Below are 16899 nucleotides of genomic sequence, written 5' to 3'. Positions count from 1 at the left end.
GCCAGGAATTCTTGGGGGGTTTTTTCCCCATCTTCTGGGCATGGAGCTGGGGAGACTGGGGCTGGGGGGGGGGGAGGTATTTGTGAATTTCCTGCATTGTGCAGGGGGGTGGACTAGGTGACCCTGAAGGTCCCTTCCAAACTCTATGATTCTATCAGGGCATTTTTTTAAAAGAGGTGTCAGAACTCTCAAGAGGGAAATGAAGTTTTCCATCTGTATCCTGAAAACTCATGAACTTTAAAACATTTTTAAAAGAATCACTAAGTGATTAGAGCACCATTCTTAAAAGTCTGACGAGTCCATGAAGGAAAAGAAAAAAGGAAGGGGGAAAACGAAGTCATGGGGAGCTCTAGCTAAGTGGTTTCCCCACTGACAGTGTTATATAGTCACATCTGTTACTCGATGGCACCTAAAACGCCAGTGGGGGAACATTGCAGAAAATGGGGGTGGCATGCCAGCATTGGTAGACTGCAGCAACCATTGGCCAGCCCAGTTTCCTGACATCGTATACCTTTTTCACGTGCAAAAGTCTCGACAAGCTGATGGGCCTCCTCTTCGATTTGGTGCTCCACGCCTTTCTTCCCCAGTCCCAGCTTCCGCATGGTGACTAGCCCGAATTTCCTCTGTTGCTTCCACGTGTGGCCATTTGACAATATAATACCTAAAGCCCCGAAAAACCAATGAGAAGTTAGTACTCCAAGCAATTACTGCTATAAAGTTTAGGTTGCCCGCCTGGAAAACAACGAGCGGAATGCTTCTATATGGCTATGCGCCGGAAGGCTACCCTATACAAGCCAGCTCGACAGTTTCCATTTTTTAATGCTATTTTAATTAGGCACACAAGGAATTTTATGCGGAACGTGTTTGACACGTGAACTCACCTTAGGATCATAGAATCGTAAAGTTGGAAGGATCCTTCAGGGTTATCTAGTCATCTAGTCCAACCCCCTGCACAATGCAGGAAATTCAAAAATACCCCACCACACCCCCAGTGACTGCTGTTCCATGCCCAGAAGATTACAAAAAACCTCCAGGATCTCCAGCCAAACTGGCCTGGAGAAAGGGAGCCCCTTTAAGTGCACGGAGCAGGCCGGAAACAGCCCCCCGCGAGCGATCTCCCAGCTTGCGGGGCTTTCCTGCTCCGTGCACTCAAAGGGAGTCCCTTTAAGTGCACGGAGCAGGCCGGAAACAGCCCCCCGCGAGCGATCTCCCAGCTTGCGGGGCTTTCCTGCTCCGTGCACTAAAAGGGAGCCCCTTTAAGTGCACGGAGCAGGCGGGAAATCCCCCCCCCCCGCATGCAATCTCCCGGCCTGCGGGGCTTTCCGGCTCCGTGTACTCAAAGGGAGCCATTCCGGTGCGTTCCAGCCCAAAAATAGCCCTGCCTTTTTAGCTGCCACAACACACTGCTGACTTCTGTTCAGTGTATGGTCTACTAAGACCTTGAGATGCTTTTTCCACATGCTACTGCCAAGACAAGTCTCCCCCATCCTATAATAATGCACTTGATTGATCCTACCTAAATGCAGAACATTACATTTATCCCCAATGAAATTCATTTTATTTTATTTTTAGCCCAGTTTTCTGATGGTCTGGTGAAATTTCTGCAGTGCTTCTTTCTCATGTGTTCAAACGAGGGGTATTAAGGGATGGAAGCTGAGGAAGCACTGTTCTATGTCAGCTATGAAAATGTTCGCATATTGTGGTGCCGTGGGCATGCCCATTACTGTGCCACTGATCTGAAGGAATAAATCTGCGCCAACACTGCTTCTGATTCCATTTCTTATTTATTTATTTATTTATTATTTACATTTCTATCCCGCCCTCCCCAGAGGCTCAGGGCGGCTAACAAGGCGTATCGCCAAACAAACAACAACACAGTACAAAATATAAAAATATATTCCAGTTAAAACACATTTGGTGCTCCTCTCAGCCAGTTCCAATATTACAGTTTCTAAAAGCAAGATGGACGTCCCCTAAACGTCCCGTTCTCCCCCATGATGCAGTGATTATGGGGCGTTGATGGTACGTGCCCACATCTTGATGTCCATATATGAGGCGTTGATGTTACACTGGTGCGTTGATGGTACACTGGTGGTGGCGGCTCCTATTCAAAAGCCTGGCAGAAGAGCTCCGTCTTGCAGGCTCTGCGGAACTGTACTATTACTTGTTACCTATTACTTTTGCTTCTCATCTGTCTTTGGCAATTCTAAGAGCTTCTCACTGCATTCTAAAGGTCAGCAAGCCACATGTGGCTGACTGAAGGAAAAACAGGGTGTGAGTACCCCCCCCCTTCTGGTAAATGCGGCCTTCTCAAGGTCCACCAGGGAAAAAGGGGGGATCTAGAGGGTGCTAACATACCCAGATTCTGTCCCTGCAACAAAGGAATCAGACAGCTTCCTCTCACTTTCCCCCAGATCCCCTTCAGATTACAGCAGCCTGAGGTCTCCTCTGTGAAGTATATGTAGAAAACTGAAACAACCAGATATGGCAGTGCCAAATGACTAAGTTAGTAAATACTGAGCAATTTTAGTTTCCAGTTTTCACCTGACAGATAAATCTAAAAGTGACTGCAACATTCAGATGCTTCCTTTGCTCTCTCTTGTACCTCGTTCCTTGTACCTGCAGGGAGGACAAGGATAGTCTTTCACTAAATCCATTTTTTACTTACCCCATTTCTTACCCCAACAACTTACCCCATTTCTTTCCTACAGCTTTCAGGAATGGGGTCACCGGCCGATCGGCAAACTCTTCTGAATGGTTTATCATCCCTTCTTTCACCGTTTCATATCCAGACAGCACAACTACAGGTTCGGGTCCCAGCCACAGCATGTAAATGTTTCCATATTGTTTGGCCAGCTGCCATTTACATAAAAAGAGACAAGAGAAAAATGTGAATTAATTCAGCTGGTTTGTTTGAGTGTGGCATGTGCCGTTCACTCTTCTTTATCTCTTCAGCTTCTGGCTATGTGACACCCTCTTCTCTGCCCATTTCCTTTCTCTCAGATTCCTGCTCTTGTGACCGCCACTGGAGGGCCAGCAGACACCCGAGCTTGAAGCAGGAATAACAATGGGGACTAGGATCCTAGTCCCTCCACTGGGGGGACCAATGGGACCGTGGCGGGAGATTCAAACCCGCCAATAGGACCCAGGGGTGTGCCCCTGGTTGTGTATATAGTTGGCCTGCCGGCCGTTTGTTCCCTGTTCTTGTTGTGTACCAATAAAGCGTGCTATGCACTACGTCGTTGCCTGTCGTCTATCCATGCGGCTACCCACTACATAACACCTGCCTTTCCCCATGTTGTTGTCTCTGCTTCCTTTCCTGGGGGGGGGGCATTCTCAGCATCTAGATTCCTCTTCCCTGTCAACCCTCCCAGCTCTCCAAGGCCCATTCTGTAACCGTATTTTGCATCTTTTTCCTGAGCGTATTCTACTCTTCCATTCTGCATTCCCTTCCCCTTTCCCTTTGGGTTTGTGTCGGGGCTTTTTCTTGTTTCTGCATTTGTTTTACAGGAATCTGCATTCAGACCGCTTTCAGTACAGTGTTGCCCCACAGTTACCAAAACTCCTTTTGCAGCGATTCTTTGTTCTCATCCCCTTTGGAATTGCCAATCCTCTCTAAAGTAGAATTGTTTCTGTGGGTATGCAAGTGCTGCCCACTGCCCTCCCCTGTTTCCGGCTGTCTTGCTTTAGGTTGACGCTCCCTCCCTGTCCTGTTTTCTTTCCCTCCTTTCCCCAAAGAATTAAGAGGACGTGTCCTCCTGTTCAAGCAAACTTTTAAAAAGCCAGAGAGAGCAGAAGAGGGAATCAGTAAATATAAAGGACAAGGGGATGCCCTGCTCTCAAATGTGTCAGTCTTCCATGTGTGGCCCGGATTTCCCCTTCCCTTTATTTTTTCAGAATCACAGAGGGAGGGAGGGAGGGGTTGGCTTTGCAGTTAAAAGATGTTTGCCTTTCTCTTCATCTTAGACAAAGCAGCTAGTTAGCTCGAAAAATGCAGATTTTGCTTGTAGATACAGAATGCGACCAGAATACACAAATAAATAAACCAGTGGGTAAAAAGCCAGTGCAGAGGGAGTGCGTGTGACTCCAAAGCCAAGCCTTAAGTCTTGACTCCTTGGATTCTCCGGAGCAAGCTGTCAATGCAGAAAGGGCCCAGGTTAAATCCTAGACAAATCTGTTACACAAGGGCCCCGTTCACATCGCAAATTTGCTGCGGGAGAGCCACAGATGCCGGGCGGATTATCCGTGCGTGATCACACCGCCACATCTGGCAAGTGTAGTGCACCCGTGGCTTCCTGCCGAAAGCCTGCAGTTAAAAAATACCTACTGATCACGACAAATAAAGGGGGTTGCAGTATGACATAAACAGACACAATAGAACTACTGCAAATAGTGCAAATCATGCAAATTCCAATTTGTATTAATGCAACAGTACTGAATATAATTCATTGTATACTTATGTTTTACAGAAAATAAGGACGACATAAGATGAAAATGAAGACGTCAACAGATGAAAATGAATGGCCAAACTCCCCCAAAGTTAACATTCGTTTTGAGGTGTCTTTTTCATACATAAGACCTCAGCTGTGCATCCACATGATCACAAATCTTCCAAATTGGACTCTCCTTTGTTCCTATGTGTTTTAAAGTTGCTTACAAACAGCTCTTAGCCATAATATCAAAACCGGGCTGAGTTCGGGGGAGTTCGTCCATTCATTTTCATCTGTTGACGTCTTTATTTTCATCTTATGACGTCCTTATTTTCTGTAAAACATAAGTATACAATGAATTATATTCAGTACTGTTGCATTAATACAAATTGGAATTTGCATGATTTGCACTATTTGCAGTAGTTCTATTGTGTTTGTTAAAAAATACCTGCCAAGAAGTACTAGCAACCCGTTTGCCATGGGCTGCTGACGGAATCGGGTGGTATGATCGCGCCGATGCGCAGCTATCCCCTCCAGCCATCATCTTTGCTGCGGCTGCTGACCAAGGAAACCCCGCTGCACTGCCGTCACGTCTGATCGCATAATCGCGGATCAAACTGCGATGGCGCAAACAGCCACACCTTCCCCTCGCATTATCCGGCCAATGTGACCGGGGCCTAAAGCATGTTTTCTTTATTTATTTAGTGCAGTTTCTTCTTCCAAGAAGTGTTGGGTGTCACACAGCTCATACACCATTTTCCTCACCTGCACCATGTCTTTAAATAGTTCCATAAAGTTAATCAGACTGAGAGAGAGTGACTGGGCCGATATCACTCAGTGAGCTTCCGGGCAGATTGGGGATTGGAATTTGGCTCTCCCAAATCCTGTTCATGTGAAGATGGTATAGGGGTGTAGAAAGGGACAGTCCAGGTATCAAACCTTTTTGCAGAATACAGGTAGTGTTTCTCTACTGGCATCAAAGTGACCGAAGGAAGCACTTACTGCTAGAGGTGATACATCCACACTGTATCGTTAAACTTCAAGAAGCTCCCAGCTTGTGAAGGTTGGAATTTTTCAGAGACAAAAGTGTCTCTTTCCATCTATATGAGAGAAAATTATTCAGATGTCCCCAGAAGAGGTCTCCACAAAGCTTTGTACGACTAAGCAAGAACACACCGGGTGAGATACACTGTGCCTCTTCTCTTAGAACTCAAGCATTGCTGCCCAGGCAATGAGATCCGGCCGGTGGGTATACATGTTGCAAGAGTTCACAGTTATGTGACTGATCTGTTAATTAATAGGAATGTATGTGCCTGTTTTGTCCCTCTCTGCGTTCTTTCCCCCCAAAATGCTGGCTTTAAATGATTCATCTACAGAGATACAGAGATAGAGAACCTCCTCAGGAAACAGGAAACCTCCTCAGGAAACAATCCATATGCAAAAGAACCTCCTCAGGAAAGCTCCTCCATTAGCATGTTTCACAGCCTGGGGAACTCCTACATGATAATGACTCCGCCCTACCCCACCTTCCTGAGTAGATATAAATTACCTGCCTACCATTTGTCTTCTTACCTTGACACAGAAAGCACTCCGTCTTTCTGTGTTATACCTCTGAGAATGCCAGTCACAGCTACTGGTGAAATGTCAGGTCCTACAATGCCAAGACCACGGCCACACAACCCAGAAAATCTACAGCAACGAATGAACTCCAGCCGCGAAAGCCTTCGACAACAGGAAAGTTTTGTTTTCAGTAGCTTTGAAGGGCAGGTGCTGTCCTGTCAGATTGACAAAACCAGCTTGAATGTAGAGCTAAATGGCATTGAAACTTGTTTTTCTTTGCTTTTTTAAAATACAAGGCAATAATGTTGAATTATCTGGTACTAGAAATAAGGCCCGTTGTGGAAATAAATACAACGGGAGCTAGAAAGAGGCTCTGGGAGAGTGCTCTGGCTTTGGGCAAACAGTGTCAGTCTGCTTTTAAAACATGAACCTGGGACCTGCACACCACCAGAATACAGCAGGTTCCATATGCAACTGACATTCCAACTGCCTTGCGGGGGGGGGGGGAGTTTGAGGTGTGGAATGGAGTGAAGTCCAATCAGCTTCCATATGCAAAAGACCAGGTTGTCGCAGCAGTTGTGGTGTGGGCGGGACCCGGGCTTTGCCTTCTGATTGGTGGCGATATATGCTGAGGAGCAGTGCCATCAGCCATACACTAAGGGAGTGCATTTTAGAATTAGAACTTTGGCACCCACTATTCAATTATATATAAGGAGAGATAACTGGTGTCTCTAAGCCCGCTAACTAATGCTAGATGTCACTTTTCTCGGCTCAAGTGGTTGAGACGCTGAACTGCAGGCTGTGGAAGGTCGGTAGTTCAGCAGTTCGAGACCCGAGTGTGCTGCATGATGGAGTGAGCTCCCGTCTCGAGTTCCAGCTCCTGCCAACCTAGCAGTTCGAAAGCAAGAAACTGCAAGTAGATAAATAGGGACCATTTCGGTGGGAAGGTAACAGCGTTCCGTGCACCTTGGTGTTTAGTCATGCCGGCCACATGACTATGGAAACGTCTTTGGACAGCGCTGGCTCTTCAGCTTTAAAACGGAGATGAGCACCGCAACCCTAGAGTCGGATTCAACTGGCTTTCGAGCAAGAGAACCTTTACCTTTATCTCCATTTAGCGACGGATGTGTTCCCCTGTTCTCTATTTTTCCTGAACTGAAGGATGTCATAGTAATTTCATAGTGGACTAGCATTTGACCTCCAATGTTGTATGACTTCAAGAGGGTCAAAAATCATTGTCTTTACTACTCCAGTCCTGCAAAGGCAATGACTGTGTCCTTCAAATACTGAAATGATATATGTCATTAAAGCTTGATATGAACTTATCAAGCAGCTAGTACTGTAAAGGGACTTTGAGGCATCTGATTCTGCCACATTATCCAGGCATGTTTCTATCACATATCTGTGCAAAGCTGCTATCAGGTCAACATCTTTAGGCTTTGAGAAGTTCCTAGTGTGGCACTGTCTTAAAACTTATGCTACTTTTGGAAGAGCAGTTCTTGGGACCCTGTTTACCTTTGGCAACCTGTATCTGCCATCAGGTACATAGTTCCCTGATCACCACATTTTTGGGGACTGTAAAGAGACCACATATAGTCAACAAGAGAGTGTGAAAGGCAGTAATGGGATACAATCTCAAAAACGACAGAATGATCTCGGTCTGAATCCAAGGCAAACGATTCAACATCACAGTAATTCAAGTCTATGCCCCAACCACTGATGCAGAAGAGGCTGAAGTGGACCGGTTCTATGAAGACCTACAACACCGCCTAGAACAGTGGTGGGCAAACTCATTAGACAAGAGAGCCAAATATCAACAGTACAACGATTGAAATTTATTTTGAGAGCCAATTTTTTTAAACTTAAACTATATAGGTAGGTACATTGTTATTAACTTAATTAGGGTACTCCTAAACTGGCCTTTGCTAAAAATGTCCTCAGTCTGATTGAGGTACATTGAGGTACGTTCGCTGAGGTCGACCCCTTCCAACTCTCCCATCCACACTCGTCTTGTATACTTGTTTCGTCTCCTTTCATTCATCCTCTCTATATGTCCAAAGTATCCATAAAATTAAATCATGACAATGACTGACAAACACTAATGTGAACAATGGCCTTGCATCTCCTTGGAAAGTTTGGGTAAGTCAGGTTTGTATGTTGTTGTTTTTAATTTTAGGCACACACTAGAGAGCATCAATATGTATGGCCTTGCTGGACCAGATTCAAGGTTCTTAGCTAGCAGCTAGCACTCTGTTCCCAACTGCAGCCTTCCAGAGGCCTCTGGAAGCTCAAAGAACTGTTTGCCCTCCCCCATTCTCTCAACAGCATTTCATATTAAGAGGTTCAGTGTCCCTGAACGCAAGCTTGATTAAGTTCACAATATATTTAATCTCTACGGGTTCCCCCCCCAATACACCCTGTGAGGTAGGTGGGGCTGAGAGAATTCTGACAGAAACTGCTCTTTTTCAAGAACGGCTGTGCCAGAGCTTGTGACTGACCCAAGGTCACATCAGCAGGTGCAAGTGGAGGAGTGGGGAACCAAACCCGGTTCTCCCAGATTAGACTCCGCACACTTAACCACTACACCAAACCACGACACAACCACGATCAAGACTCCTAAGTGGACCAACAGACAGGCATACACTCGTTTGAGAAACTGAGTATTACATTACAACACCTCTGGAACATTACAGATCAGTAGAGGCAGCACTGCACAGTGGTCAGAGTTGCAGATTGATGTGGGGAGACCCAGGTTTGTATTCTCACTCTGCTGGCTGAGTGACCCCGGGCCAAATCTCCCCTTCTCTACCTAACCTACCCCACAGGGTTGTTGTGAGGATGAAATGGAGACTCATGGGCAGGGTCCCCGGCTTCCCTGGCAGAAACAATATGTTAAGAAATCTCTCACAATTATGCAGCCATAGCAGGCAGGAGGGAAGGAGGCGAATACCTCCAGTGCCAGAGACTTGTAGAGGAAGAGTCAAACTTTGGGGACTGACCCGTGCACCAGAGGGCCAAGGCAGCAAGAGGCAAGAAGCTTGGGCGAGCTGGGCTCCTCCATGCCTGGCAGAAGATGAGGTGCAGAGGCGAGAGGTGGGCAAGCAGAAGAGGCACTCAGCCAGCTGCACAAGCTGCATGCAAAGAAACTCCCGCTGCCCCAAGCTTCAGGGCTGCCTCGTTAAAGGAGTACGGAGGCCAGACTCGCAAAAGAGAAAAGCAAGCTCAGGGTTCGTGGGTTGCATTTTGGGCTGTGGAAGAGGAACCGTCTCCATTCCTGAAGTTCTCTCGAGTTCTTGCACTTTTGGTTTTGCTTTTTGCCAATCTGCCTCCCAAGACTGCTCCAGGTGCTCCAGCCTGAGGGCTGCTGGGGCTTCCCACAGTTCGGCCCCATTATATCCTATGGGCCATTGAAGTTAATGGTGAAAACCTAGGGTGTATTCTGAGGGCTGGAGGGGAGGGGGTTTGAGGGAGACGCTCCAGAATCGCAGGGTAGCTGCTGGAGCCTCTCCCCAAGATACCCACCATGTTTCAGGAACATTGAACCAGGGGGTCTAATTCTACAGGCCCCCAAACAGGTTGCCCCATCCCCTCCATTGTTCTCTACGGTGGGGAAAAGTTACTTTTTTCCCACCATAGAGAATAATGGAGGGAATAGGCCGTCAGCGCCTACAGCGGAAGAGCCACACTCAAGGAGCCAAAGAGCCGCATGTGGCTCTAGAGCCGTAGTTTGCCTACCACCGGCCTAGAACTAACACCAAAAAAAGGTGTCCTCCTCATCATAGGCGACTGGAATGCTGAAGTAGGAAGTCAAAAGGTAACTGGAATAACAGACAAGTTTGGCCTCGGAGAACAATTTGTCAAGAGAACACACTGGTCATAGCGAACACCCTTTTCCAACAACCTAAGAGGCGACTCTACACATGGACATCACCAGATGGGCAACACCGAAATCAGATTGACTATATAATTTGCAGTCAAAGATGGAGAAGCTCTATCCAGTCAGTAAAAACAAGACCTGGAGCTGACTGTGGCTCAGATCATTAGCTACTCATTACAAAATTGAGACATAAACTGAAGAAAGTTGGGAAAACCACTAGGCCATTCAGATTTGACGGACATCAGATCCCTGTGGAGGTGAAGAATAGGTTTAAGGGACTAGATTTGATAGATGGAGTGCCTAAAGAACTATGGACAGAGTCTCGTGGCATTGTACAGGTGGCAGCAATTACCACCATCCCAAAGAAAAAGAAATGCTAGAAAGCAAAGTGACTGTCTGATGAGGCTTTACAAATAGCAGAGGAAAGAAGGAAAGTGAAAGGCAAAGGTGAAAGGGAAAGATTTACCCCGCCAGACACCGGAGACGCCAGGAACATCGGAACACCGACGCCCAAAAAAAGACCGCCCGGGAACAAGCCGAGAACAGTGAGCCCTGCCACCTGGGTGCCGGTAGGTAGCCCCGACCCCTGTAAACATGTGGCCTTAGTTAGGGATGATTCGGAACGGTGTAAACCGCTCAGAGACCCTTCAGGGTTTGGAGCGGTATAGAAATCTAATGTATAAATAAATAAATAAAGTAATAGAGGAAAACAATAGAATGGGAAGGACTAGAAATCTCTTCAAGAAAATTGGAGAAATCAAGGGATTGTTGCATACAAAGTAGGCTATGATAAAGGACAAACACGGTAGGGACCTAACAGAAGCAGAAGAGATTAGGAAAAGATGGCAAGAATACACAGAAGAACTATACAAGAAGGACCTCAACGTCCTTGACAACCACGACGGTATAATCACTGACCTCGAGCCAGACATCCTGGAATGTGAAGTTAAATGGGCCTTAGAAACCATTACTAATAACAAAGCTAGTAAAGGTGATGGTATCCCAGCTGAGCTATTCAAAGTCTTAGAAGATGATGCTGTTAAAGTTCTGCACTCCATTTGCCAGCAAATTTGGAAAACGCAACAGTGGCCTCAGGATTGGAAAAGGTCAGTATACATTCCAATCCCAAAGAAGGGCAATGCCAAGGAATGTTCAAACTATCGCACAATTGCACTCATATCACATGCTAGCAAGGTCATGCTCAAGATCCTACAAGCTAGGCTTCAACAGTTCGTGGATAGAGAACTGCCAGAAGTACAAGCTGGGTTTCGAAGAGGTAGAGGAACTAGAGATCAAATTTCCAACATTCGCTGGATTATGGAGAAAGCAAGAGAGTACCAGAAAAATATCTACTTCTGCTTCATTGACTATGCTAAAGCCTTTGACTGTGTGGATCACAACAAACTATGGCAGGTCCTTAAAGAGATGGGAGTACCAGACCACCTCACATGTCTCTTGAGAAACCTGTATAAGGGCCAAGAAGGGACAGTTAGAGCCGGATATGGAACAACTGATTGGTTTAGCATAGGAAAAGGAGTATGACAAGGATGTATATTGTCCCCTTGCTTATTTAATTTATATGCAGAGTACGTAATGCAAAACATCGGCCTGGATGATTTACAAGCCAAAATTAAGATTGCTGGGAAGAACATCAACAACCTCAGATATGCTGATGATACCACTCTAATGGCAGAAAGTGAAGAGGACCTAAAGAGCCTCTTGCTCAGGGTAAAAGAGAAGAGCGCAAAAGTGGGCTTGAAGCTCAACATCAAAAAAACTAAGATCATGGCACTCCTTGGCAAATAGAAGGAAAAGTCATGGAAGCAGTGACAGACTTCACATTCCTGAGATCCAAGATAACTGGAGATGGTGACTGCAGCCATGAAATTAAAAGACACTTGCTCCTTGGGAGGAAAGTGAATGCAAACCTAGACAGCATGATAAAAAGTAGAGACATCACCCTGCCAACAAAAGTCCGCATGGTCAAAGCAATGGTATTCCCAGTAATGTATGGCTGCGAAAGTTGGACTATAAGGAAGGCCGAGCGCCGAAGAATGGAGTCTTTTGAACTATGGTGCTGGAGAAGACTCTTGAGAGTCCCTTGGACTGCAAGAAGATCAAATCAGTCAATCCTAAAGGTAATCAACCCTGACTGTTCCCTGGAAGGCCAGATAATGAAACTGAAGCTCAAATACTTTGGCCACCAAATGAGAAGGGAGCACTCACTGGAGAAGTCCTTGATGCTGGGAAAGATTGAAGGTCAAAGAAGAAGGAGACAGCAAAGGATGAGATGGTTAGACAGTGCTATCAAGGCAACAAACATGAAATTCAGCAAACTCTGGAGCACGACGGAAGACAGGAGGGACTGGCATGATCTGGTCCATGCGGTCGCAAAGAGTCGAACTCGACTCTGTAACTGAACAACAACAACAAAGAGACCACCACAAAGAAAACAGGTTTCTTTAGTGAAACTGATGATGTTTTAGTGTTCATGCAGTTGGTTAGACAAGGTACCATCCTTCCTAGCAAGTGCCCTTCCTTAGATCTGAGCATTCATGTGGTGATCACAAAACAAGTGCGTAGATAATGTTTGTAGACATCCTCTTGAGAAGAGTGGTCAGAGCCAGTGTGTACAGGATTAACCCACTCAGTCCAGTCCAGGAATGCGAGGGAATTCAGCACTTTCAGCACATTAAACAACAAACCATGAGATATTCTATACCCTCTCTGGTTTTCAGAACAATTTGCCACCAGAATCTCTTTTCAATAGTCCCCGCTTTTCCTAAGGGAAGAGATTCAAGCCCTTAGTTGGCATCTGGGACACACAAATTAGCAACTCTAGCTCAGAGATGCATACTAATTACCCTCCAATGGTAGCGTATGTGGTCAGCGTCAGCCACAAGTTTTAGCCTTGGATGTTACAACATCAGAGACAATTAGAAATAAGAAGGATCTTTATTCAGTACAGAGCATAGCAAACAAACAATTAGAGGATACTGAAAACAATAAAAATCTATGGCTATTTGCCTTAACTACACATTAAGCATCATAGTTACCAATTGAAGTTCAATAGTCCATACAGGTCCATGGTATAACAGTCCCAAGGGATTTTGAATAGAAATCCCATCTTGCACAACCATGTGATCCAATTCACAAAGCAGCTCTTTGTTTCCCAAAAGACAGCATTTCAGGTGCAATACACAGACAATGGAAAGAGGAGAGGAGAGAGCAAGAGCAAGAGCTAAGAGACTCACTCCCATAGGGATCAATCAATTATACCCAATCTAATCATGATTAGCTGTGGCCATTCAGCCAATCACGAGTGGACAGGGGGTGCACCCAAGTGTTGGTTGTCATAGCTGCACATCAGGTGTGTGTATAGATTGGCTAGAAGTTTGGGACCCCGCCTGCAATCAGATGACCCAGTTTCCAGCTACTTCATTGTGTACGTGACTTGTCGCATGTGGGCCAGAGTGTGGAGCCTAATTGTCTGGCTCTCTGGCAGAAAGGTGTGAAGGAATGTGGTATATGGCATAGCTATTAGCCTGTTGAGACCATCTGGCCCCACCATTTTGCTTGCAACAGGAAATATAGACACAGCATGTCGTCAGAATGTAATCACAGGAGAAGGGATGAATTTAGAAAGCAATTTTTCTATACACAGTGATCCCTCAAACCTGAGTTAGTGTGAGCTAGCTCACCATTTTTTAGCCTTCAGCTCACATATTTTTGTCTTAATTCAGGAAGGATGGCTCCAGAGCAAACTAATTCATGTAGTTTCCAAATCGCTCACTCACAACTTTAGTGCCAGTAGCTCACAAAGTAGAATTTTTGCTCACAAGACTCCACAGCTTAGAGGGAACATCAGAGCATCTCTCCTGGCTGTGAGCTCCACAAGTTCCTTTAAGGGAGCTCTGTACAGATACAGACCTGATATGTGAGATTGCATAGATGACTACGAAAGAATGTCAAGTAACTGTGTGAGCCTAGTAAGAAAATGATTGAAAATAGTTCTTTCTTTAATTACTTAATTAACTACATGGATTAATTATATGGAATGACGTACCTTGATGAGAGTATCTTTATGAAGGTTGTACACAAACTGCCAGAAATTTCCAATGATGGGTATCCAAAGGGGCCCTGGAGGATAGGACCGGTGTGACCAGAGTTCTCTCAGAAAGTATAGAACCAGGAGACACACCAGCAGGGCAATCAACACTCCCAACATTATCCTTCCTTCTTCTTCTCTGTCTTGATATCTTTCACATGGATGGCCTGGATGTTCTTCCTCTACTGGCTGTTGTTTCCTTACAGACTGTTGCCACTTGTCTCAGTTCTCTAGTGACATCCTTTTAAATACTCTGTAAGGTCAAGGTAAATACACAGGAAGTCTCCTGGAACCAGTGCCAACTAATTTGGGAATGTGGTCATCCCAATTATCACTATGTTTAATTGTGATATGATTACGCAATTATTTCTGGGGAGGAAAGTTTAATATCAAAGCATGGATGGCTTCCAGAGGGAACTGGATAAACATATGGAGCAGAGGTCTATCAGTGGCTATTAGCCCCACGGTATAGATAGGAACTCTCGTTCTGGGGCAAGGGATGCTCTGTATTCTTGGTGCTTGGGGGGGGGCAACAGTGGGAGGGCTTCTAGTGTTCTGGCCCCACTGGTGGACCTCCTGATGGCACTTGGTATTTTTGGCCACTCTGTGACAGAGTGTTGGACTGGATGGGCCATTGGCCTGATCCAACATTGGCTTCTCTTATGTTCTTATGTTCCATATTATCTATTGGTTGCAACCAGTGTTCCCTCTAACCTGAGTTAGTGTAAGTTAGCTCACAGTTTTTTAGCCTCCAGCTCACACATTTTTGTCTTAACTCAGAAAGGAGGGCTCCAGAGCAAACTAATTTATGCAGTAGCCAAATTGCTCACTCACCACTTTAATGCCAGAAGCTCACAAAGTAGAATTTTTGCTCACAAGACCCCACAGCTTAGAGGGAACATTGGTTGCAACTAGGCAACTACTAGTTCACACCTGGAAGCATCCAAATCTTCTGTTCATGGATGAATTGGTGGATAAGGTATGGCACATGGTCTTCATGGACCAGGCTACAGTTTACAAGAAGATTCACGAAGGGAATACTAAGGCCCGGATTTGCTAGTGGAAATATCTCCCATTTATAGTATACTGGAATAGACTTTAGCCAAAGGTCTGAGTCAAAGTATGTTAAGATTTTTTTGAACAACAGATTGATAGGTCATACAGTAGACTGTAACAGTTGTAAGTTCGAAGTCGAATATATTATATTATTAGTAGCAGCTTAGGGAAGAAGCTTCTTTGCTTTGCCATTTTTTTTCTTAATTGGTTAAATTGAATTAAATTGATATATGATTTATTTATTTATTTATATTTATTTATTTTGGGATTTATATCCCGCCCTACCCGTACGGCCCAGGGCGGCAAACAAGCGGCAACGGATGGGATACTTTCCTGTGTTCTGCATTGCTTTTCCTAAGAAATATTTATTGATATGTATATATTTGTATAATTGTTTATTGATATAGGAACATTTTTGTATAAATGTTTATACAGTTTTGTGGCTACCATGTCATATTGCTGTGCCATCTGTCTTGTCTATAGCTTGTTTATATTTGTTTTAACTATTCATTGTGAAAGATTTCTATGAAATGTTTTAATCCTTATTTGAAATGTTTTAACTCCTGTTGTGATGCTCTCCGACGCTTTTCCCAGGGAGGGTGGAATATAAGTCAAAATGAGAGCCAGTCTGGTATAGTGGTTAAGTGTGCGGACTCTAATCTGGGAGAACCAGGTTTTATTCCCTACTCCTCCACTTGCACCTGCTGGATGACCTCAGGCAAGCCATAGTTCTGGCACAGCTGTTCTTGAAAAAGAGCAGCTTCTGTCAGAGCTCTCTTGGCCCCACCCACCTCACAGGGTGTCTGTTGTGGGGAGGGCGAGGGACAGGAGATTGTAAGCCGCTCTGAGACTCCGAGTGAAGGGTGGGGTATAAATCCAATGTCTTCTCTAAATAATATTGACCATGGAAATGTCTTCGGACAGTGCTGGCTCTTCGGCTTTGAAATGGAGATGAGCACCGCAACCCTAGGGAAAGGAGTTTGTAAGCCGCTCTGAGACTCCGAGTGAAGGGCAGGGTGTAAATCCAATCTCTTCTCTAAATAATATTGACCACAGAAATGTCTTCGGACAGCGCTGGCTTTTCGACTTTGAAACGGAGATGAGCACCGCAACCCTAGAGTCGGATTCGACTGGCTTTCGAGAAAGGGAACCTTTACCTTTACCTAAGAAAATTAAGGACTCTGATGCTTGAAGACAAACTCAGGGGTGCTGAAGACAAATTAAGGCTCCCTCCCAATTAGAAATATAAACCTTCCTCTCCTGTCATGCAGTCATGCTCTGTGCAGTTGTTCAGTGCTGTTCAGTGGCTGCAGTTGTTCAGTGCTGGCACAAAAACACTTTGGTCCTTTCCGCACTTGGATCTCACCCCTGGTTTTATCAGAGTTCAACTCGCGACACAATACCTTGCATTTATCCCTGGTTATAAAAGCATCCGTTTATCCCGGGACAGGTGTGGGGCAAAACTGGGGTGACATCAATGTAATGTGGAAACAAAAAATATGCTGAGATAATGACAGGGGCGAACTCAAAGGTAGTGTAGAATGTAAAAATCCCCCAAGATAATTACAGGGGTGAACTCACGTGTATTCTAGAATGTAAGTTCCCACACAGGGTTGAACCAGGGTTTAAGGTCTGGTGCGGAAAGGACCTTTGTGACACATTATGGATGATGGGAGAAGTCAGAGCTTTACATAAGAACATAAGAGACGCCAATGTTGGATCAGGCCAAAGGCCCATCCAGTCCAACACTCTGTGTCACACAGTGGCCAGAAATACCAGGTGCCATCAGGAGGTCCACCAGTGGAGCTTTCAGTCTCTTGCTAAACAAAAGTTTGCTATGAACCTTCCCAGAACTGAAAGTGCATGAA

The 16899-nt window shown here is 45.3% G+C and overlaps 1 protein-coding gene across 1 annotated transcript in view; it reads right to left on the bottom strand.

Moving 5' to 3' along the window:
* The window catches only part of LOC107115468 (cytochrome P450 2J2-like), a 34257-nt gene extending 20086 nt beyond the window's left edge, over positions 1 to 14171 (bottom strand). Inside the window, 3 exon segments of the mRNA XM_015417186.1 lie at positions 512 to 661; positions 2694 to 2856; positions 13934 to 14171. Coding sequence (XP_015272672.1) covers positions 512 to 661; positions 2694 to 2856; positions 13934 to 14095 — 475 coding nt within the window. The 5' untranslated portion in view covers positions 14096 to 14171.
* Positions 14172 to 16899: the final 2728 nt, after the last annotated feature.

Source organism: Gekko japonicus, unplaced genomic scaffold (genome assembly GCF_001447785.1).
Source record: "Gekko japonicus isolate JY-2015 unplaced genomic scaffold, Gekko_japonicus_V1.1 scaffold1341, whole genome shotgun sequence".
NCBI classification, from domain to species: Eukaryota; Metazoa; Chordata; class Lepidosauria; order Squamata; family Gekkonidae; genus Gekko; species Gekko japonicus.
This window is presented reverse-complemented; position numbering and strand designations above follow the sequence as displayed.